The 24,493-nt window shown below is 31.2% G+C and overlaps 1 protein-coding gene and 1 long non-coding RNA gene across 4 annotated transcripts; both read right to left on the bottom strand.

Annotated features, from left to right (window-relative positions):
- Positions 1 to 1,888: 1,888 nt before the first annotated feature.
- On the bottom strand, positions 1,889 to 15,214 carry LOC139525602 (lysine-specific demethylase 2A-like). 3 transcript variants are annotated; one of them, XM_071321105.1, is made up of 4 exons: positions 14,824 to 15,214; positions 6,150 to 6,256; positions 3,488 to 3,551; positions 1,889 to 2,894 (listed from the first exon to the last, which is right to left on the bottom strand). In XM_071321105.1, exons 1-4 carry the CDS (start codon positions 14,875 to 14,877, stop codon positions 2,877 to 2,879), a joined length of 243 nt encoding a protein of 80 aa, XP_071177206.1. In that variant the 5' UTR covers positions 14,878 to 15,214; the 3' UTR covers positions 1,889 to 2,876. The 3 variants fall into 3 exon arrangements, 2 of the variants coding, with proteins under 2 accessions (XP_071177206.1, XP_071177205.1); XM_071321104.1 differs by having other exon boundaries at positions 1,895 to 2,894; positions 6,158 to 6,256; XR_011664934.1 differs by lacking the exon at positions 6,150 to 6,256 and having other exon boundaries at positions 1,895 to 2,894.
- A 1,240-nt stretch (positions 15,215 to 16,454) lies between these two features.
- Positions 16,455 to 20,158, bottom strand: LOC139525601 (uncharacterized). The gene is made up of 3 exons (XR_011664933.1): positions 20,086 to 20,158; positions 19,650 to 19,713; positions 16,455 to 19,237 (listed from the first exon to the last, which is right to left on the bottom strand). It is a non-coding gene; the product is annotated as an uncharacterized lncRNA (long non-coding RNA).
- Between the last annotated feature and the right edge of the window lie 4,335 nt (positions 20,159 to 24,493).

Raw genomic sequence — 24,493 nt, 5'->3', positions numbered from 1 at the left:
ATGAAAACTGTCAAATTAATTTGAAAACAAATAATGTACACATACCCTTAAAAATGGAATCAAGATAATATTCATATATGATTAAACCAGACCATAAGGCAACTGCATACAAGATATGGATTAACTCATTCTTCTTCAGTCTGGATTATGAAGTTTTATATCAGGAGCAAGATCTGTATCCCTGTGTTTTGCATATGATGGGCCTTAATATAAAATAGATCATTTTAGAATTCTAGATCTATAATAAGAGTATTTAAAGACTTGGCAGCCAATCAGGTAATCAGCAAGTCCAATGAACATTTCTGTCATGTAATTCCGAAATATCCGTTGTGTCAAGTTTTGTTTAAACTAGCAAAGAAGTTTTCGTGACATTTAAAACTCAAAACATGTTGAAAGATACCAGAGATGGAAATATAAACTGTTGACAAAGATATGTCTTGCATTAAGTAATTTTGGTGGTATAATGCAAACGTTGAAATTAAATTGAAATATTTAAATTTGTTGTCTATGCAATGAACCATGACTGACGGATCAGGGCAAAATAAAAACACCATGGAAATGCTAATGCTTATAAAACAGTATACCCAACACCATTGACTTATCAATTGGTTCCTTGTTAAACTGTGAAAGTATCAAAATCCATGAACCATCATGATAAGGAAGTGGGACCAAATAATCTCTATGAAAATGAGACTTGCAAATGCCAATACAACTGCATACCACATATCAGATATTAGTCACTCATCTTAAAACTGATCTAATCACAAATCACATGTAAATAATGCAAAATATTCAGTCAATAAACAATGACTGAGGCTGGAGCTGAACAATCTCTATAAAACAGATTAATTTGTCAATTGCTTATACATCTGTATACCAAAAATCATTGACCTACCATTTATAGTTCCCTTTTAATTGACCTAATCACAAACTTATACATGTAAACTAATTAAAAGTTTTAAGTCGACTATGACTGAGGGAGAGAAGCAAAACAATCTCTTTAGAAATAAAATGTTTCAATGCTTATATAAATGCATACCAAATATCATTGACCTACTAATAGTTATTTTTTCCTTAAATTGAACTTCTCAAAATCAAATACATTGTTGAAGCCGCTGCTTAGGGAAAAAGCATGCCTAAGTCTTGCTTTTTAGACTTCATCCATACCATACAATAAATCAGCTGTGTGTTACCCTCGACCACAGAAACCTCTTCCCCCCTTATTTGTCATTCAGATTCAAATAAAATATAAGATAGGTTTTCTCAATTAAATTTTTATTTATCTATTTATTTAATATCATTATCATGCATCACAATATAAAATACCCAAATGAAACCAGACCCACTCTGCTCCATCAAGTGTGTACAAATGCCAAAGAAATTGTAATATTAATAAGTTTTTAGTCCGCTTTACAAGTAAAAGGAGGAAAAGGATCTGCATCATGGGTAAGGTATCATTTGTTAAATATTCCAATTATACAAAATAACTGACAGCGCTGAGGATTCTTTTAAATTTCTTGATACCAGTTCCCAGACCAGCTGTTTTAGAATTTAGAAAAATCAATTCTGTACTAAGATACATGTCTAAAAATTTTAATATCCTTAGGTCTTAAAGGAATATTTATTTTGCTCAATATTAAACATGGTGCTGTCCATTACTTGGACCAAACTTAAAAATAAATTTATATAATTTCATAAAATGTATGAATCCTCAGTTTGTCACATACAAGTAGGCATTTACAAATATAACAAGAAATACAATGGTAAATACCAAAATAAAAAATGCATAAAAATACATTAATCAAATTCATTTATGAGGTGTACTCAAAATTGTTTACTGGGGTTAAAATATTTAAATAAACAAATAAAGTGATCTGTGCAAAAATTATTATCATACCCTATAGCACACCCTTTATCACACCCCTACCCATTATCGCACCCTTTATCACACACCTACCTTTTTTTTATACATAGTTTTTATTTATGTAAGCTTCAAATATTTTCCCCCAGAGTATGTCCAAAATGAACGGTCATTCGGGCGTGATGCAATTTATTGAATGACGTCATTGTATGGAATGTGACATCACAAACGTCAAGTTTTCATATTTCTGACAAACGAAATGCAGCTATAAAAAAAAACTCAATGAAATACCATATAAAACACACAAAAAATACAATAAACAAAATATCCTTAAAAACTATGTAATTGTTTTCACTTGAGTGGTCTCAGATGCTGAATAATGCATTTATAATATATAAACAAAACCAATAAATAAAACTGACAGCCATTAATTTGTATGAACGTAAAGAATGCAGAGTAAAAAAAAACCACCTAACTAAACATTTTTATTTCTAGTTCATATTACACCAAAAACTTAGTACTTAAATTGATTAATAGGGAATTTGTTTTATTTCCTTTTAGTGATTGCCATCAAAGTCCTGCTTAATAGATTTCTAACCAGAAAAAAATCATTTCACAAAGGACTTATAATTCTTAACCAGTGTACATAACTTAAAAAAATATATGTAAATTGAAGGGTCTTATGGGTATCTTGTGAAACCATACATCATACCTTTGGGACCTCTCAAATAACAATAATTTTACAGTTTCTTTTTTTTTTCTTTTTTTTCAGATTCTCCATTCTTAAACAATTGGAAGTGTTTTGACTAGACATGAGTATAAACAGAAAATAGAAAGAATTTGTGTAATGTCAAATACAAGTTAACCTACAACTTCCAATCTTGTTGAAAATGGTCCAGAATCTTTACATATTTTTTTATTATTTTTTTTTTTAAATTATAAACATTTTCTCAAGCATACACAAAAATAGTCTGAATTACATTATTTACTGTTGAAGTTATATCACACAACCGTTTTATGCAGCCACAGTTATCTGAAAAAGAAATAGACATTACTCATGAACATTGAAATAATATTTAATGCAAACAATTATAATTAACTGAGCATTACAATTATAATGTATCATAGAACATTTCTTTTTCTTTTTTGTGAAGTGATTTGTTGACATAAATTTTATCTTTGTATAATTGTTTTATAGTATATCAGCCTTTTATCAGACTATTAACATACTTGATTGATTTTTAAAAAAAATTTAGTCATGTTGAACTTTTATAGCGAACTATAAAATATAGGTTTTGATCATTGTTGAAGGCATAGAGTGACATTTTGTTGCATCCACATCATTTGGTCTCGGGTTGATAGCTCTCATTAGCATACATACCACACTTACATATTTTCCTATATGGGGACAACTAAAGATAACAAAAACTGAAATCCCAAGATTTCGCATTATACATTATACTTTTTAACTTCCCATATATATCTCTATATCTACATCTGAATTGTTTATCCAACTATAGGTTAAGAAGACATTAATATGCAAGATTTACATCTGTACCTAACAAAAACTTGGGCTTTAAAATGCTCTTGGATGAAAAGTTCATAAATCTATGAATTGGTTCTTACCATAAAAGCCAGCTCCAATGCCCACTCCCAGCTTCCATCCTGACAGACAAGCTGTGATGCTAACCTGAAATATAGAATGATAATTCATTAAAACTGTTTCAAAGGTTCTTTGTTGGTATTATGTATGTATATTGAATAGATTGAATGAATGGTTGTTGGTTGTTTAAGTTAAGGTCCAGTGGCAAATCATTAAATAGAAATAGTCTTACAAGAGTGCACACACTGAAATATCTCGCCTTTTACTAATCATTGATATTATGTTGATAGTCCTCAATATAAAGCTTTATGACAACTGTCACATAAACTTAACATTAACAAAGAAAACTAAACATTGACCAATGAACCATGAAAATCAGGTCAAGGTCAGATGAACCATGCCAGGCAGGCATGTACAGCTAACAATTCTTCCTTACAACAATTATAGTTGACCAATTGCTTATAGTTTAAGAAAAAAAAGACTAAAACACAAAAACTTTACACTGAGCAATGGACGGCGAAAATGAGGTCTAGGTCAAATAAAACCTGCATGACTGACATAGATCATAAAATATTTCCATACACCAAATATAGTTGATCTATTGCATATAGTATAAGAAAAACAGACCAAAACACAAAAACTTAACTATAACTACTGAACCATGAAAATGAGGTCAAGGTCAGATGACACCTGTCAGTTGAACATATTCACCTTACAGTCCTTCAATACACTGAATATACTAGACCTATTGCTTATAGTATCTGAGATATGGACATGACCACCAAAACTTAACCTTGTTCACTGATCCATGAAATGAGGTCGAGGTCAAGTGTGAACTGTCTGACGAGATGAGAACTTTGTAAGGTACGCACATACCAAATATAGTTGTCCTATTACTTATAATAAGAGAGAATTTAACATTACAAAAAATCTTAACTTTTTTTCAAGTAGTCACCATACATGTCAACCTCTGACAATGGGAAATCATGTCATGACATGACATGACATGTCAAAAAGCGTGTAAAAACGCGTGACGTAGATGTGGACTTTTTAATATGAATGTGGTAATGTTCATAATTTCACATAAAAATTTGTTTATATACAAAAAACAATATATATTCTACTGTGAACTATTATTGTATCAAACAGTGGTCTGTTATGTTGTTTTTAAGGCACCACCACTAGGCACATATTCAAAACAACTGCCAGTTTCAAATTTAGTTACATTTATTTGATAGATAACAGCATACAACAATGTACAATATAAATCTAACATAGTCAAGTTCTGATCAGAATTCAGTGTCAATATTTCTTTATAATTGAAAAAGCTCTCCCACAGTAGGTATTGATATTTGAAAGAATGTCATTATGTTTGTTTTTTTGGCAATGTAAAATGTCATCTATTATCTCTGCCATTGCTCCCATTGCCTGGTCAAAACTGGGTAGTTCATCAGAAGATAGCTGGTACTATGAGAGCTGATCCAACAGTTCTGTGATATTTTCATCCCCATGGCCTGTAGTGAGTGTAGAATCTGTTGGCTATATTTGAAACTGAAATTAAAAGAGAAAAATGTTTTATAAATTTGATTTCCATTAAATAAACATTTTAAATGGTTATTCAACTAGCTACATTGTATTTCTCCTCTCACATGTATTGTTTTTGATCATTGCAATAAAGAATGCACAATACGTTACTTGTCACTCGATCAATAAAACTCGAACTCCAAAAATATAATTTATAAACATTGAATCTTGGTACGTACACATCGTTTTGAATTAACAATCGGCGCTTTAGACGACGGTACAGGCCTGGAAGCGACCTCTTTCTGTGCACATTTCCCCTATAAAGTGAATTTGAAAGAAAGTAACAAAATCGTTAAAACTAATCACAAACTACTTACCGTTTAATGTTATGGGTATATAGAAAAATAAACAATATGGCAGACAAACTTCGAAATTTTCGGTATTTATCGCCGAATAAGGAAAAAAACCGAGAATAGCGATATCACTAACGACCACAAAGTGAAAAGAACGAAAATGCGTGTAATTGCGTGTAAAGTGTTGAAAAGCGTGTACACGCCATGTGACAAAATCCTCGCGTGTCAACCGTTGAAAAAGCGTGTATTACACGCGAATATCATGTCACTTGACATGTATGGTAGTCACTGAACCATGAAAATGAGGATAAGGACATTGGACAAGTGACTGACGGAAACTGCATAACATGAGGCATCCATATACAAAGTATGAAGCATCCAGGTCTTCCACCTTCTAAAATATGAAGCTGCTGCCAGATCACTAACCCTATGTCGAGCTTTCTGTGACAAAAATCACAGACTCGACAAAAACAATTGTAACTTTCTTAAGTCATACATAGTAGGTATCAAAAGAAACAAATGTCGGTCCACATGCTCATTTTTTCAGAAATGGAAAACTTATTTTTTTTAATGCTAGAAATCCCACTTCTCTTTTTGTCGCTAAAAATCATTGTTATGCATTCTAACAGAGCAGCTAGTCTAGCCATTGATCAGAACACTAGATGAATTAACCACAGGCACTTGTCTTAGAATTTTTTTTCCCCTATATACCGAAACTATTTTTCTGAGACAAGTGACTGTGGAAGTACCGGTAATGTCATATACTAAAATCTTGATGGTAGAAAAGTTGCCTCAGATTTAAACCTACTTTTGAACTTTTGGGTATTTCATCTTGTCAATTATGTTAGTGGATTCTGTCTGACAATCTTTATAGTGTCTTGGCCATACTGTGTCCACCCAATCCACTTGTCTGACCTACAAAGAAAAAAACAAACAACTTTAGTTGATCCATACATCAAGCAATATGGTATACTCTAACCAGTATGGTGATGGATCCATTTGAATGGGGTAATACAGTTGAACCCCCCCCCCCTTTTTTTCAAATGGCTGGATGTGCCCCTGAAGGAGCTAAACCCTTTACAATGACCATAAAATACCTTTTAATTATATAGTCATGTAACTTAATCACTGATATTTCAGGCAGTCACTGAATCTTGAAAATGAGGCAATGACAATGGACAAATGAAAGACAATCTTTGTAAAATACGGAATACGCATACAAGGTATGAAGAATCTAGGTCTTCTACATTTTGAAATATTTAGCTTTATACAATTTACTAAAAATTTATGCTGACTCCAGATATTAATCCCTTTGTTTCGCATACAATGACTTTTGTGGCAGGCAGGGCAACAATGTTAACTATTGTGTTTTCTATTATTTTATCTGCTCAAAAATATCATCTAGACTATATCTACTATTAAAGATTAAAAAAAAAATTTCTAAATCTAGACTGCAGGAAATTATTCTAAAGTCGCAGGCTCGACAAAAACTGATCATGTCATCATGTTTATTTTTTTTCATCACATTTTATCAAGTTGTATTAAACATTATTATCATACTTGACTTTTTATACTAATGTATGCAATGTATATGTTTGCATTTTGTTTGATTTCTCATGATGAGGGCCTCAGGGAAGATTAGTTATATAGCTAACTGTGTAACCCTCTTAAAATAAAGTATTGTTGTTGTTGTTGTTGTTTATATTATTTTCAGGTACATGTTACCATGGTTACTGGTGGGTTTTGTTTATAAATTAGTCAAGACATTAGATTAGACATTAGACTTTGTGTTGAAGCCAAACAAAAAATATTTATTGATAGGATGATTCTTAAAATGAAACAAATGTTATTGCATAGAAAACATTGATTCTACATATAGACAAGGTTAAAATCAGATCAAAATCACACTATAATACAAAGTTATAGCAAATATTTTGTCACCTTACAAATAAGATGAGAGACAAAATATATCCAGATTCTTCCAAAAGAATTTTTCTATATCTAGGCAGCAACCATTTGATTTTCTGGGGGGGGCTATGGTTTTTTTTTTCTGGACAAATTTTTTTTTCTTCTGCGGCGAAAAACAATCTATTTTTTTCGCGACAAGTCGAAAACAATTTTTTTCTTTCAATTTTAGCATTACATATAGTGGCAGCTGAGGGGGAAACAAATATTTACTGATAAGTTGAATCAGGTATAGATATGTCCTAAAGAACTTCCTGGTTGGTTGACATTGAAGAAATGGCGAAAGAGAACTAAACCTTTGTTATATAACAACATCAAGAGGTATTTGGTTAAAATATTATTTATATTATTTAATGACTAGGTATAAATTGCAGAGTAATGTGTATGTAACCTATGTGCATACATTGTTAAAAATATATCTTATTGTTCAAACTTATTATCAACTAAGGAATATGTAATTTTTACCTGTGAATAAGAACTACCTACTGTAAAGTTGTTGCTCAAATATGTAAAACTGTGATTTTGTCTTATTTATCTTCATCAAGTAAATTTAAGAATTGCAAAATTAAATTGCTAAAAGATGGGTTAGAAACAGCTATTCATATTTAACTAACTAGAAGCACAGCTAATGGCCAACATAACAGGATGAATGCATGATAAACAAATATACAGTATGGCAACAAACGACAACCATTGAAGCATTCAACATGTCCCTGTCCCATTAGTCAGGATCTTTCATTGATTTTGTTCATAAAATAGTGTGTTAATCTTCTCCTTTGATTTTTTTTTACATTTGTCATTTTGCCAAAACTCACCATCCATTCACCATTAACTATTTGGACCTCGACAATAAAGCAATATAACTTTTATCTTGGATATTTCCAGGTCATGGCATCCAGTAAACCAATTCCATGTGGACCTTGTATAGAAGGAAAAGTAAACACTAAAGCTGACATCTGGTGTTACAACTGTGAAAAACATTTTCTTTTACATTGTGAAAAATACTCAACTAAGAGGGACATATTTTACCATAAAGTTTCAAATATAATCGTTGATCCTACAAAATTTCAAAAACATGAAAATAATATAATCTTTTTATTAAATAATAATTCATACACAATCCTAAAATTAACTTCCTCTTTCATCTCAGACAGTTTGAACCTGCGTAAAGCAGAACAAACTCTATAAAATTGCTAATAATCATTGTTCATAATATTACATATTAATATTGTCATTATTTTCAATACTTAATATGTTTGACCAACTATGTAATTGATATATTTTTTTTAATCATTTACTGTTGATGATATTGATATCGTTCGATGATATTGTTCTAAATATGCCTATTGCTATTCTATGCATTATTACTATTTGTATGGGCCATTGCCAATTATTGTAATTGTGTTTGTGCCAATAAAATATTTATTTGTATTTGTACTGTGATGAAGGATTGTGTTCAACATGTTCTGGTCATCACAGAAGATCCAAAGGAACATGCGATCATAAGACTATTGGTATCAAAAGTTATAAACCATCTGTCCAAGCTATTAGAACAGAATGTGACAAACATGGTCAACAGCTTAACTTGTATTGCCCGAGTCATTTAATGCCTTGCTGTGATGAATGTATATCCAATAGTCATTCAAAGTGTATGGGAATAAAAAGTTTAGCTAGCGTTGTGGAGAAAACCAAGATTGAAAAATCTAAAGAATCTGTAGAGAAAGAAATTAACTCTGTTTTACAACTCTTAGGTAAAATTGTAAATGACAAATCACAAAACATTAAAAGAGGAGAACAAGAACATGAAAGCATTAAAGAATTCATTGTAAAAATACGCAATGAAATAGATAAACATTTAACCCACCTAGAGAAGAAGATATGCAATGAGGCAGATACCATCCTGAATGAAGAAAAATCAAAGGCAAGAGATTTAATCACTGATATTGAAGGAAAACAGAAAAACTTAAAGAAAATGCAAGACCAGTTACATACAGTCATACCACATGCCTCCAAACTCCAATCATTTCTAGGCATACATCAGATTGAACAACAAGTACATCAATGTCAACGATACATAGATGATCTGGAAAAAGACGACAGGGCAAAAGAATTTAACATCAAAATGGAGGAAAATAATGACGTAGAAAAGATAATAAAAAAGTTAGGATCCTTAGGAGAATTAACCGTTGTTAAAACAGATATGGGTTTGAATACAGAAACAAGTGTGAGAAGGGAAGCACAAGTAGAATCACAAGAACAATCAAACATAAACAACATGACCATCAACATTGAGAAAAAGATAAAGATCAACGTGGGGAAGAATATAAGTGACATGATTTGTCTGATGGATGGAAGACTTATAATAGTGGAATGGGATGACAAAGTTAACCTACTTACTCCTGATGGCAAACTACAGAAACATTTACCTATACCTGGTGAAGCCTTCAGTGTTACACAGATCAATCAGAACACTATAGCCATAACTTATGCCTGGGAGAAAGCCATTAAGATCTTCAATATGGAGAATGAAACAGTAACCAAAGTTATCACATTAGACACACATTGCTGGGGATTATCATCATCAGATGATTCTCTTGTTGTAGGTTTGAATAAGGATGAAATCCGTATTATAGACTTGAAAGGAAATACACTGAAGTCAATACAAGTTGAGTGTGCATCATGCCTAAATCACCTTGTTTACTGTAATGACAGAGTAATCTATAGTGACTGTTATGGTAAAGCAGTATACTGTGTTGATGAATCAGGTAAACAGATCTGGAAATATACACAGGATTTAATAGGACCAGAAGGACTTTGTACAGATACTTATGGTAACATTATTGTAGCAGACTGTAACTCTCATAGAATAATAGTTATATCAAAAGATGGAAAGGAGAGTAAAGTACTACTTAGTGATGGACTGAAGGATCCTAGTTGTATTTGTTTGGAACAAAATGAGTCTTCAGGTTTTATTTTTGATTTGGATGAAAACTTGACAAAATTCAATTTATCTTCTGGATGAAATATACATTAAGAAATCAAATGATTTTACCTGACTTTGATACATGTACAACAATAAGTAAATTGTATATATTTTTATTAAATATTACACAGAATAAGTAAAATTAGTTGAGTCTGTCATCAGTTATTTTTGATCATATCCTGTGTTAAGATCTTACATTATTTTGAAAATCTAAAATATTGAGGTCCAATTTGTTAGCCACCATGATGTTAAATTAGAGAATCAAAGGATTCAATGTGAATAATATAGGACAATGGCGTTGACAATAACACCACTCAGGTCCTATTATTTTCCTCATTTCACCACTGGTTGGAAATTTGACCCAGGTTCAAATTTTAGGGAGTTCAATTTTCTAATGTCACCAATACCAATAGTAAACATGGTACATGTTGCATGAAGTTTCCAGCTGTAGTAAGACAAGAGTGCACACGCTGAAATGTCTCGCCTTCTATACTAATCATTGATATTATGTTGATAGTCCTAAGTATAAAGCTAAGCTTTATTACAACTGTCACATAAACTTAACATTAACCAAGATAACTAAACAAAGACCAATGAACCTTGAAAAAGAGGTCCAGGTCAGATGAACCATGCCAGGCAGACAGGTACAGCTAACAATGCTTCTATACAACATATATAGTTGACACATTACTTATAGTTTAAGAAAAATAGACCAAAACACAACCAGATGCTCCGCAGGGCGTAGCTTTATACGACCGCAAAGGTTGAACCCTGAACGGTTGGGGCAAGTATGGACACAACATTCAAGCTGGATTCAGCTCTAAATTTGGATTGTGATTAAATAGTTGACACAGCATAGGTTTCTGACACAGAATGAATGTGTTCTAATGAACTTAAAATTTTTGTTTTCTCTTAGAGCAATTCACTATGCTGTTGAATATTAATCCTCTCAAAAAAATGTTTGAAGAAATTTTCTTTTTTATTTATGAAATTTCAAATGAGAAAAATTGAACCCAATTTTTTTAATCACATCCCCCTTTCCCTTATTCCAAAACTAATCTCAATTAAAATTTCTAATGGAGTTTGCAACAATAACTACTCATTTAAATACATCATAAAATATTAAGATGTAAAAAAACTGCTTGTTATCACTGAATGGTAAAGATTATTTTAATTTATCAGTTGGTAGTAAAAAGTGAATATACATTGTATATTGTATATAACAAAGATTTAAGTTGATTCTGGACAAAGAAAGATAACTCCAATTAAAAAAAAATCTTGCTATTGCACAATATTTTGCAATTAGATATTTCTTGCTTACTATTCTGGACAAAGAAAGATAACTCTAATTAAAAAAAAATTTGCTATTTCACAATATTGTGCAATTAGATATTTCTTGCCATTGCGCAATACTGTGCAATTGAAAAGACTTGCTATTGCACAATACTTAATATAATAATTTTAGATCCTGATTTGGACCAACTTGAAAACTGGGCCCATAATAAAAAATCTAAGTACATTTTTGGATTCAGCATATCAAAGAACCCCAAGATTTCAATTTTTGTTAAAATCAGACTAAGTTTAATTTTGGACCCTTTGGACTTTAGTGTAGACCAATTTGAAAACAGGACCAAAAATGAAGAATCTACATACACAGTTAGATTTGGTATATCAAAGAACCCCATTTATTCAATTTTTGATGAAATCAAACAAAGTTTAATTTTGGACCCCGATTTGGACCAACTTGAAAACTGGGCCAATAATCAAGAATCTAAGTACATTTTTAGATTCAGCATATCAAAGAACCTAACTGATTCATTTTTTGTCAAAATCAAACTAAGTTTAATTTTGGACCCTTTGGACCTTAATGTAGACCAATTTGAAAACGGGACCAAAAGTTAAGAATCTACATACACAGTCATGACAGTTAGATTCGGCATATCTAAGAACCCCAATTATTCAATTTTGATGAAATCAAACAAAGTTTAATTTTGGACCCTTTGGGCCCCTTATTCTGTTGGGACCAAAACTCCCAAAATCAATACCAACCTTCCTTTTATGGTCATAAACCTTGTGTTTAAATTTCATAGATTTCTATTTACTTATACTAACGTTATGGTGCGAAAACCAAGAAAAATGCTTATTTGGGTCCCTTTTTGGCCCCTAATTCCTAAACTGTTGGGACCTAAACTCCCAAAATCAATACCAACCTTCCTTTTGTAGTCATTAACATTGTGTTTAAATTTCATTGATTTCTATTTACTTAAACTAAAGTTATTGTGCGAAAACCAAGAATAATGCTTATTTGGGCCCTTTTTTGGCCCCTAATTCCTAAACTGTTGAAACCAAAACTCCCAAAATCAATCCCAACCGTTCTTTTGTGGTCATAAACCTTGTGTCAAAATTTCATAGATTTCTATTAACTTAAACTAAAGTTATAGTGCGAAAACCAAGAAAATGCTTATTTGGGCCCTTTTTGGCCCCTAATTCCTAAAATGTTGGGACCAAAACTCCCAAAATCAATACCAACCTTCCTTTTGTGGTCATAAACCTTGTGTTAAAATTTCATAGATTTCCATTCACTTTTACTAAAGTTAGAGTGCGAAAACTAAAAGTATTCGGACGACGACGACGATGACGACGACGATGACGACGACGACGACGACGCAGACGACGACGCCAACGTGATAGCAATATACGACGAAAAATTTTTCAAATTTTGCGGTCGTATAAAAACTTGACACTGTGCAATGAACCGTGAAAATGAGGTCACGGTTAAATAAAACCTGCTCGACTGACATAAAGATCATAAAATATTTCCATACACCAAATATAGTTGACCTATGGCATATAGCATTAGATAAAAAGACCAAAACTCAAAAACTTAACTTTGACCACTGAACCATGAAAATGAGGTCAAGGTCACATGACATCTGCCCGCTAGACATGTACAATTAACAATCATTCCATACAACAAATATAGTAGACCTATTGCATATGGTATGAGAAAAACAGACCAAAACACAAAAATTTAACTATAACCACTGAACCATGAAAATGAGGTCAAGGTCAGATGACACCTGCCAGTTGGACATGTACACCTTACAGTCCTTCCATACACCGAATATACTAGCCCTACTGCTTAAAGTATCTGAGATATGGACTTGACCACCAAAACTTAACCTTGTTCACTGATCCATGAAATGAGGTCGAGGTCAAGTGAAAACTGTCTGACAGACACGAGGACCTTGCAAGGTACGCACATATCAAATATAGTTATCCTATTACTTATAATAAGAGAGAATTCAACATTACAAAAAATTTGAACTTTTTTTTCAAGTGGTCACTGAACCATGAAAATGAGGTCAAGGACATTGGACATGTGACTGTCGGAAACTTCGTAACATGAAGCATCTATATACAAAGTATGAAGCATCCAGGTCTTCCACCTTCTAAAATATAAAGCTTTTAAGAAGTGAGCTAACGCCGCCGCCGAATCACTATCCCTATGTCGAGCTTTCTGCAACAAAAGTTGCAGGCTCGACAAAAATGTGTTATATATGTCAAGAACATATGGATGAGACAGCAATCCAACAAGCCAACACATTTTTATGTAAACAATTGAGATCCTTAACTTTACTCTTATTTGGTTACTGATACAATAATGAGTAGATTCATGTAAAACCACGGGGGGGGGGGGGGGGTAACTTCCTATTATTGGGTATACGGGGATGTGCCAAAAATATGGGTCATAATTTTGTGAGATTTTATATAGAAATGACCCTCCTTTTTAATGACATCCTATATTAAAATGCATTTACGTTTGATAACTGTATATTGATTTGGGGTATTATCTACATATCATATATAAATATGCTATTGAGAATCTTACATTATTAATGGTCAAGTATTATATTAAATCATGGGGGGGGGGGGTAACTTCCTATTATTGGGTATACGGGTATGTGCCAAAAATATGGGTCATACGAGATTTTATATAAAAATGACCCTCCTTTTTAATGACATCCTATATTAAAATGCATTTACGTTTGATAACTGTAAATCGATTTGGGGTATGATCTACATATCATATATAAATGCGCTAATATACACCCACACCCACTTAAACATGCAATTAATCCAACAATCCATGCGTATATATAACGATAAAATATATGTGCACCAAACGATGTCAATTCATATATAAAAACTTAAGGGTAGCTGGTATATTTATGAATTATGAGTGATGATGAGTTAGTGCTTATATAAGCATGGGTCATATTTTAAATATTGTATATAAGTATAGGTCATTCTTTCTTAAATATTTATATAACTATAGGTACTGAATTTCAGTGAATGTTATATTGAAATGGGTACGTTTTTTTAGGTAAAAATGGCACACCCATACCAAAAAAATATCGAAGTTACCCCCCCGTGTATAAAACATCTTTCAAGTGTTCAAATCTTGTTTTTCCATTAAATATTTATAATACATTTGAGTTTTCCAAAACAGGACTAACATACTGGTACATACCTTTGTATTAGCTGTATAAGACCACCAAGTCTTATTCCCACACCATGAAAACATGTCTCAGAAAGAACCTGAAATGAAATTAATCAACACGTTATACATTTTCTAAATCAATTTTTCTGTACCCGATAACCTAAAATTTACAAAATTTTGTCCTGATTTCTTATTGCAGGTAGAAAAATTGTATAAAATCATTTTTTCAAAATCAATATAAAAGAAAAATTAAAAAAGCCTTAGATTTAAATGTAACTACACAAAAAATATCTGAATATTTTACAGAGTTATCTCCCATAGAATGCAAATTTGTGTTTTAAATTGTAATGGTCTTTTCTTGAAGTTTAATGACTATTTCAAGGATTTACTAGAAAATCTTGTTCTTGTATATTGTATCTTGTATCTTGTATCTTTTAAAAATACTAAACTGGTAAATTAATTCATCAATGGTGTTTTAAATGCAGTATTTCAGAAGGGGCTGTTAGTGTTATCTTAAAAGATTTGGTTAAAATAAACTTGCCTTTTCTTTTTTCATGGTAAAGAGTTAGACTTGGTTGAAGATTTAATTGACCATCTTCCTAAGAGCTGATATCCTGGCTGACAAGGTGGTTCTTCTCAATATCTTATTGTCAATCTATATTGTGTCCATTTGGTTTAAAAAATAACATAACATACATAAAACTATCAGATGCACTATCAATTAATAAACATTCATGTAATTATTTTAAGTGATACATAATTTTTCCTACCCTAAATTTCTATATCTAGAAAACATCTGATGTGTAAAAAAAAGTGCATAAACGTGAGTATTCCCATAAATAAAAATCTAACATTGAGGGAATTCCAAGTATTTGAAATTAAACACAGTATAATATATATTACTTCCCTTTGACCTAAATTTCACCCTGTTAGAACTCCACATCTTTTTTATATATAACAAAAAAACATAAATAGTATACTGTAATCAAAATAAAAGAATAATTAAATGACAAATATTCAAAACAATTTTCAATAACATATTTAGTGCTGATGGAGTAATTGTGGCTGAATGGTCAAAGTAGTTAAACTACAGTATCACTAGCATGTCAACACTCTGAACCCTTACATGGTAGGTGTGTTAACGTCAATTTTAACTGACTTGATTTGCCAGTTTCTCTGTTGGAGATGTTTCACCAGGCTGTTTTCACAAATAAAAACTTGCAGCTAAAATATAGCAAATCATGCTGAAAGTGGTGTTAAATACCAAAAATCAATCAATCTACTTTCATCAAGCTATTCTTCAACTATGCTCCTTGTAAATTATTCTTTAAAAAAATATACCTTTGTTATAAAGTTAGCTAAAAATGACAAAGGTGAAAAAATAAATTACAATTTGCAAAAATAAAAAATTTGTATAAAGGGTTCTGCAGAACCCAGTGTCTCATCTACTTTTGCTGTTAATCTCTGGCTCAACAAAAAGAAGGAAAAAATCAATAAAAATATTCCTCTCCATACTATATTTTGATTGTAAGAAGCCAAGTTTGGTAAAAATCCACATAGGCGGATCTAGGGGACGATCCAGGCCCACCTTTCCTTGGAAAAATTTGGTTGATTATATAGGGAATCACTGAAGCATGACTGGAGAGGGCCCACCTCTCCCCCCCCCCCCTTTATGAAAAGTTCTGGTTCTGCCACTAATCCAGGATAGTTCATGAATGTAATAAATGTTTTAAAAATTTAATTGCAGACTTTATGTTATTTTAGCTGGAAGAAAGACGATGTTCATTTATAGGTAAAATACAGATAAACAGGTACAAGATTTGAACAAAATTTCCTTCTAGATACAAGCTTTTGATCATAAACAAGCTTCTGTCCAAGTTTGGTACAAATCCAGGATAGTTAAAAAGTTATTAAAATTTTAAAAACTGTAACCACAGAGTGAATGAATTGTATCCTGGCAGAAAAACTAAGCCCATTTATAAGTAAAATATGGAAAAATTATTTGTTGGTTTTTTTACAGAATTAACTTCTGGCTTCTGTCCAAGTTTGGTAGAAATCCAGGATAGTTGAGAAAGTTATTAAAATTTCAAAAACGTTTAACTACAGAGTGAATATTTATTACTGCCGCAGTGGCTAAAATGATGTAGGATTGCTATTTCTTGCTTTTTCATCTAAAGTCGAAGGCTAGATGAAAAGTACTAATGGTATTTTACATTGAAAGTTACATTAAGTGAAATTCCCAGTAAAAATAAATAATCAGCAAAATGCATAGTATTTTTTTTAATTTGAATGGTCTATAAAAGAATCATTTATGATAATTCTTATAACAATACTTCAGGCATTGTTTGAGTAATTAAACTATAATGGCATGTTTTAATTTCTACAGCACCTTCATCACAATAAGCACTACAAAAGAGTACTGCACTTCACAATGTCAACAGGGGGAATAATAATAAATAAAACATAAACGAAGGTATGAAAGTAAACTTTAAAAAAAGTTTAAATAAAATTAGTTGAATAGTGTTTGATCAAATTTTGCAGAGGTACATGCTTCCAACTGGCTTCGCTCAGAGTTACTGCCTCTAATTGGGACCGCTCTGCCGGGGCTACTGCTTCTAATTAGCTTTAGCAGACAGAGGTATATATGTACTGCTTCCAATCGGCTTCGCAACAAGACAGAGGGTATGAACTCCCAATTAGCTTCACTAAGAGGTACATGCTTCCAATTGGCTTCGCTCAGACAAACGTACTTCTTCCAGTGTTGAAATGGTACGGGACTGCAAGTCTGTACTAGATCCAGTGTAGTAAATGGTACATAATTGCAAGTCAAATGTCGTCCAAATTTACAAAAACATATTTTATTTAACATTCTTGATCCAGTTAATTTTCACATCTACCTTCAATCCCTATTTATAATTTATCCTGATGGTGACATTGTGAAATATAAATTATCATTACAGGATTCTGTACTCTCCAGCAGTTTTAATCCTGATGAAGGTGCCATAGCAACCAAAATATGTCTATCTTATTAAATCACTGTAGCAATATATAAAGTCTTTTTCTTATAAAACATTTAATTCTGTGTTTTATCTTCACCCAACCCTGCAAATATGATCCAGGGATCCACTTTACAGATTATATCGTATTGGAGTTTGGATGGAAGACAAAGATGGGCAAATACAAACATTTCCCTCTTTAACATATCATAACAAATTAAACAAAGAAAAATCTTATTTTGCAGGTTCTTTTAGCTCATATTTTTGTGTGAACTGAAAAATTGAAAAAAATGCCTTAAAAAAAGACCTGACAGACCAGAAAATATTTCACACACACTGCATACAGTATTAACTAATATCAAGTTTTTTTTTACCTTTTAAAGTAAATGAATGCGAATAATTTCAGCAATAAATAATTGGTTGTCTGGCAAGGACGGACTTTTCAAATCACGCTAGAAAAATTTTAGTTAAATATATTGAATCTTGATAACACATACTAAAAAACTTTGTAAGGGTTCCACCGAACCCAGTGTCTCTCCTACTTTTGCTGTTAATCTTTTTCTGTTAATCGCAGACTCGACAAAACTGAGGAAAAAAATAAATAAAAATATTCCTCTTGATACTATCTTTTGATTGAAAGAAGAATTGTTCCAAATTTGGTAAAAATCCAGAATAGTTTATGAATCTAATAAATGTTTTAAAAACTTTAACAAATAAAAGTTATATATAGTTACATTGGAATTTTATTTTTTACAAAATTTATTTCTGGATACTATCTTATGATCTTAAACAAACTTTTGTCCAAACTTGGCACACATCTAGGAGAGTTTAAGAAAATTATCAAAATTTTAAAAACTTTAATCACTGAGTGAATGTAATGTTTCCCAGCAGAAAAACCAAGTCCAGTTTATACAAGTTAAATTCGGAAAATTAAAAATGGAATTTTATTTTTCCAAAATTTACTTATAGATACTATCTTATGCTCATAAACAAGCTTCTGTCCAAGTTTCGTAGAAATTCAGGATAGTTTAAGGAAGTTATTGTAATTTCAAAAACTTTAACCACAGAGTAAATATTTGTGGACGCTGGCAACGACCACGCTGACATTGGAATGTAGGATTGCTGTCTCGCTTTTTTCGACTAAAAAACATTTCAATAATTGAACATTTTTTTTTTCATTTTTTTTTTTTTTAGATTCTCCATTCTTAAACTACTGGAAGTGTTTTGCCTAGATACGAGTATGAACAAAAAATAATATTTTTTGAAATGTCAAAAACCTATTAACCTACAACTTCCAATCTTGTTGAAAATGGAGAACCTGTACATAATTTTTTTTTTCTTATGGTAAAAATTATAAACATTTTCTCAAACATATACAAAAATAGTCTGAATTACATTCTTTACTGTTACAGTAAAATCACATAGCCCTTTAATGCAGTCACAGTTACCTGAAAAAGAAATATACAGAATTAAACGTAAAATCTAAAAATTGAAACAATATCAAATGCAAAATAATAAATAACTGGTCATTATAATCATGATTCATAAAACGTTTCTCTTACTTTGTTTAAAAGTGATTTGCTGAAAAAAAATTGAACTGCCCAGTGGCGGATCCAGGGGGGGGGTTCCGGGGGTGCGCACCCCCCCTTTATTTTTGCCGATCAATGCATTTGTATCGGGACATATGTTTTGCACCCCCCCTTTGCCCTGGGTGCCCTGGGTTAGCACCCCCCCTTTCGAAAATTCCTGCATCCGCCCCTGCTGCCAGTCTTTATTAGCTGAAAAGGATGTAAAACAAGTCAATGGTAGATGTCTAACATATTTCTTTTATTACATAGTTTTTTTTGTATTGGTTCTTACCATAAAAGTCAGCTCTAATGCCCACTCCCAGCTTCAATTCTTACAGACAAGCTGTGATGCTAACCTGAAAAATAAAATAAGTCATTCAAGATGGTTTAAAATGATTAATTTTGGTATAGTGTATGTATATATTCCATATTTTGAATGATTGATTCATTTGATTGTTGGTTGCTCATTAATGTCCAGTGGCAAATTAAATAAAAGTCTATAAATATGTTAAAGAAGTTGAGAACAGCGAACCAGCATCCCAAAAAAACTTTTACATAATCAAATCAGATAAATAAATTTACTCTTTTAAAGGCAATTAAAGAAAGCAAAGACTTTTTAGCAAACTCATACAAACCTTAAGCTTCATGCTTAGAGCACATGCTATTTCCAAATACATTTTATAATACTTTTTCCTTTTTCAAAAAAAGACTAACATACTGATACATACCTTAGTATTAGCTTTATTAGACCACCAAGTCTTATTCCCACACCATGAAAACATGTATATCACAGAAGAACCTAAAAAGAATTAAAAAGACACATTATATATTTTACAAATCCATTTCTCTATAAATATAGTCACTATATAATGTTCTGATTTCTTACAAAATGTACACAATAGTATCTACACAAGTTTGTTAGATAAACTGTTGACAGAGATGTCTTGCCTATTAGCTGAAAATGAAAAAAATCTGATGATTAGCAACATAGCAGTGGCGGATCCAGGGGGGGGGGGGTCCGGTGGTTGGAACCCCCCCTTTTTTTTTGGCCGATCAATGCATTTGAATGGGAGCATATAGTTGGAACCCCCCTTTACTCTGGGTTGGGAACCCCCCCCCCCCTTTTTAAAATGGCTGGATCCACCACTGCATAGCTAATTAATTCGATAATTTGTTAGTACATGTAATGCAAATAAATACAAAATGTCATTGATCTATAGCAATGAGTAACAATTAACCTGACTAAAGCAGAAAACTTGACATAATAAAAATAAAACAAGTCATAGGTTTTTGTTTGGAATTTAACTGTACAAAAGTGATGTATAAAATTGACAATGGAAATGGGGAATGTGTCAAAGAGACAACCACCCAACCATAGAGCAGAATTTAACAGTTATATCCCATTGAATGAACAAATCTTGCTGTTAATTGTACTTGTCTCCCCTTGAAGTTTTGAATATTTTGATTGAAAATCTTGTTCAAGAAAATGGTAATCTAAATTATAAAACTTATTAAAATTAATACAGCAATGGTGTTTTGCATGCAGAAGATCAGAAGGGTGCTGGCGTGTTGTCTTAATATGCATTTTTTGTCAAATATTTCTAGAAAATGAATACAAATTAATATAATAATAAATAAACTTGCCTTCTTAATTTCTTGGTAAAGCCTCAGACTTGGTTGAAGATTTATTTGACCATCTTCCTTGGAGCTGCTATCCTGGCTGCCTTCAAAGGTTTTCCATCGTAGCTTTTTATGCTAATCAGTCCACTGAATCCATTTATCTAAGTTATGAAATGTCCTTTTCATTGCACATTATAAATAGTCACCAGAATGTTCCAAGGCATCTCACATTATTTTTCCAATCATGGAAACTGAAGAAATTCTCAATTTAAATACAAATAATTTATTAAATTCATTTAAAAAGTACTGTAACAATACCAGACATGCTTTTAAACAGGTAACTTGTATTTTGATAATTTACGAAATGTGTTCTGTATCCCACAATTTCTTCCACTCATTTAAAGTATATTTTAGAACTATGTTTACATTTTTTTTTATTTACAGAGCTCTAGATAATAGCTTTTATATCAATTACCAGACATCTGATATCACTTATACAAATGTAAGAAAAAAAGTACAGTGTAGTATAATAAACATACAAATGTAAGAAAAAATGAACAGTGTAGTAATGGTATAATAAACACATTTAAATCAACATTTTTTAAATATTTTGAAGCATAGTTTAATAAAAAAAAATCTCATGTACATAGTAGTCATGTATATTCCCAAAATTTGTAAAAGCCTCTATAGATTTGCAAACTCTCTGAATTCCAAAAGAAATGGGTTAAAAACTATTTATTTTACCTTTGAAGAAAAATTACTTAGTTCCAAAGTCAGGAAAAAAATAAGCGGACAACTTAAATATTTGTACAATCATTGTGTGAAGTTAAAAATATTGAGATTGAAAATTGCAGGAGTTGATTACACAAAATCAGTACCATCTTTAAAAATTTTGGAAAACTATCTTCAAGATCAAAATTAATGGAAAAAGGGGGGAATATCCTCAAACATATCCATATAAGCAGGTACACAACTTCAAAATGTATGCAATTATTCTGTGAAGTTTCAGTGGATCAAGAAAAAAAAGCTGAAATGAAAAAATACAAATATGTTACAAAATGATATTACATGTATCAAGTATTAAATCTTTAGATCTAACAAAAAAGTTTAGACAGAAAAAATTAAGAACTCAAAGAAATGATATAAATACTGATTCTTTATAATAAAAATTAATTTCAATACTTTATAATTTAAATTAATTTCAAAACTCAAATGGCACGTAATACTTCAATAAAATAGATTTTAACTTGACTTTAGTTTTATAATTGAAAGAAAAATAGTAACAAAATTTACATTGAAAAAGTAAAAATTTTTGTTCCAAGATTATTTATGATAGCATTTTTGATTGGTTATATCAAAAGATGTTTTATGTAAGATTACTTCCAATGACTTGTGTCAGAAAAAAAGGAAAATCACTGATATCTTGACAATAATGGACTGAGGCAAGATTACTGCACTCTCAGGGTCTTATATAAATCTAAAACTGCTTCGTTAACAGAACTGATTGTATGCTATCGCTCGGGCAAAAATAATCCCGTATATAATGCCTACCAATTTTAAAAGTTCAATAAAGTATAGCTTGCAACAATAATTTCTTTATTATTATGAACTAATGGAAAACTCCTATGAACTAATGAGGCTAAAGTTGGATCCCTGTTAAAGGTTCAAGCTCTCAGATTACTCTTGGTCTGGACAAAGAAATGCTTAAACTCAAGACAATTTAATTTTACAAATTATGATGAGCAATTGTTGAATGGGACTAACAAGTAAAATTAAAACATTAATACCAATGATCAATTAAGGTCTCATAATAATGAAGTTATCATTCAATGTCTGGAATCTGTGGATGAAAACCTACTAGTGTTGAAGGTGAGAGTTGAATCCAAGGTTGAGAAGCTTGAAGCAAAGGGAGATAACTACTGTAAGATATCGGGATTGATAAGTTAGATAACTCTTTACTTGGAGATGATGATAGTTTCAGATAACTCAAAATGAAGTTTTTAAGGTATTGGAAACACAGGCACTTGTCTCAGAATTTTTTTTCCTATACACCTTAATATAACAAGGTATATAAGGAAAAAAAATCTGAGACAAGTGCCTGTGATTGGAAATCACTATAAATTTTGTTGGTCATTTCAATCAGATTGATTTTCTCGCTTGAGCTGGTACTGCGAAAGTGAAAAAAACAATCAAGTTGAGATGACCAATGATAATCTGTTTATCGCTATTTTGCTTATGACAATGTTGAAATTTACATTTACAATGGCAAGTGCAGCCTAAGTTTCTAGAGATACTTTCTGTATCTTTCTACCATGCTGAGAAAGGAAATTATCAGTAAGATCAAAGGAAAATTCAGTAAAATAGTGACAATAATATATATATTATAGGAATTTATTATTGTTCACCAAATATTAAGACTTGTAAAGCTTTCAGTCATGTAAGAATTAAAATCCCCTGCGATTATGTTTATAACTCTATAATAAATGTTGATTAAATATCCAAAGTCTTTTTTGTATGGCAGAATTTTCGTTATAATGGCTTGACTGTTATAAAAATGTATTTTTACTTGTTTATTATCTTGAAAGCGATCAGTGCTTTAAAGATGTAGATAACCAGAAAGAATTTTGAAGAAGATTAAGTATATTTAAAAAACTTTTGGGATCATTTTCCACTTCCTCTGAATTAAACTTAATTTACGAGAATATGTTTTCTAGTTTTCCATTTCCAATACATCATAATATGTCAAATACAACTTAGATTTTAATTTTGATTGAAGATATTCATTTTTCTAAATTTTGAAAATCAGAAATTAAAGAAAGTATGAAAATTGTACAGATGCGAAGTTCAAAGCAGCTTTATGCTCAAACATTAAATTATTTTTTTTTAGACTAGAAATATCAAATATTTTTCATTTCAGAATTACATATATAGATTCCTTCGAATGGTAAACACAACACCCAAAATACCTCAAAACCAAAGAACAATCCAAAGAACAACTGAAACAAACAGAAAATATAACCAACCCTACTACTAACACCAATAAGCAACTATGTTATATGTTAGTAAAGACACGCAGCGCTCCAAGCTCAATGTATTTCTGAAATGATCATTTGATATTTGTTAAGTCTACACCAAAACTCTGAAGATAAAGAATGTTTTGCTCCCGAACTTTGCATGCACTAGACTACGAGTTTAAATCAATTTCGAGTACCATGTAATTTTATAATCTGACAACTACAATGCATTGAAAATGTAAAAACTTTAGGAAAATTATTATTTCAATTTTAATTTAAATGTCTTAGGAAAATTATTTCATTATAAATCTGAAATTTTAATTTAAATGACATCTTTTTAAACGAAGAACCAAAAAAAAATGCATTAACTTTAAAACTCATTATCTTTTGATTTTGCCATTTGATTAAGGACTTCCTGTTTTAACTTTTCCTCAGCATTCAGTATTTTTGTGATTTTACTTTTTTTTTCTTTTTTTTTTACACCAAAAAAGCACTGATACCC

This window comes from Mytilus edulis, chromosome 5 (genome assembly GCF_963676685.1).
Source record: "Mytilus edulis chromosome 5, xbMytEdul2.2, whole genome shotgun sequence".
Lineage (NCBI taxonomy): Eukaryota > Metazoa > Mollusca > Bivalvia > Mytilida > Mytilidae > Mytilus > Mytilus edulis.
This window is presented reverse-complemented; position numbering and strand designations above follow the sequence as displayed.

Coding starts and splice junctions, on each gene's coding strand:
- LOC139525602 (XM_071321104.1), bottom strand. CDS start 14,877: ATGTTTTCATGGTGTGGGAATAAGACTTGGTGGTCTTATACAGCTAAT. Junction 6,257..14,823: donor CTTATACAGCTAATACAAAG/GTATGTACCAGT, acceptor TTTTCTTTGTAG/GTCAGACAAGTGGATTGGGT. Junction 2,895..3,487: donor CATTGGAGCTGGCTTTTATG/GTAAGAACCAAT, acceptor TTTCTTTTTCAG/ATAACTGTGGCTGCATAAAA.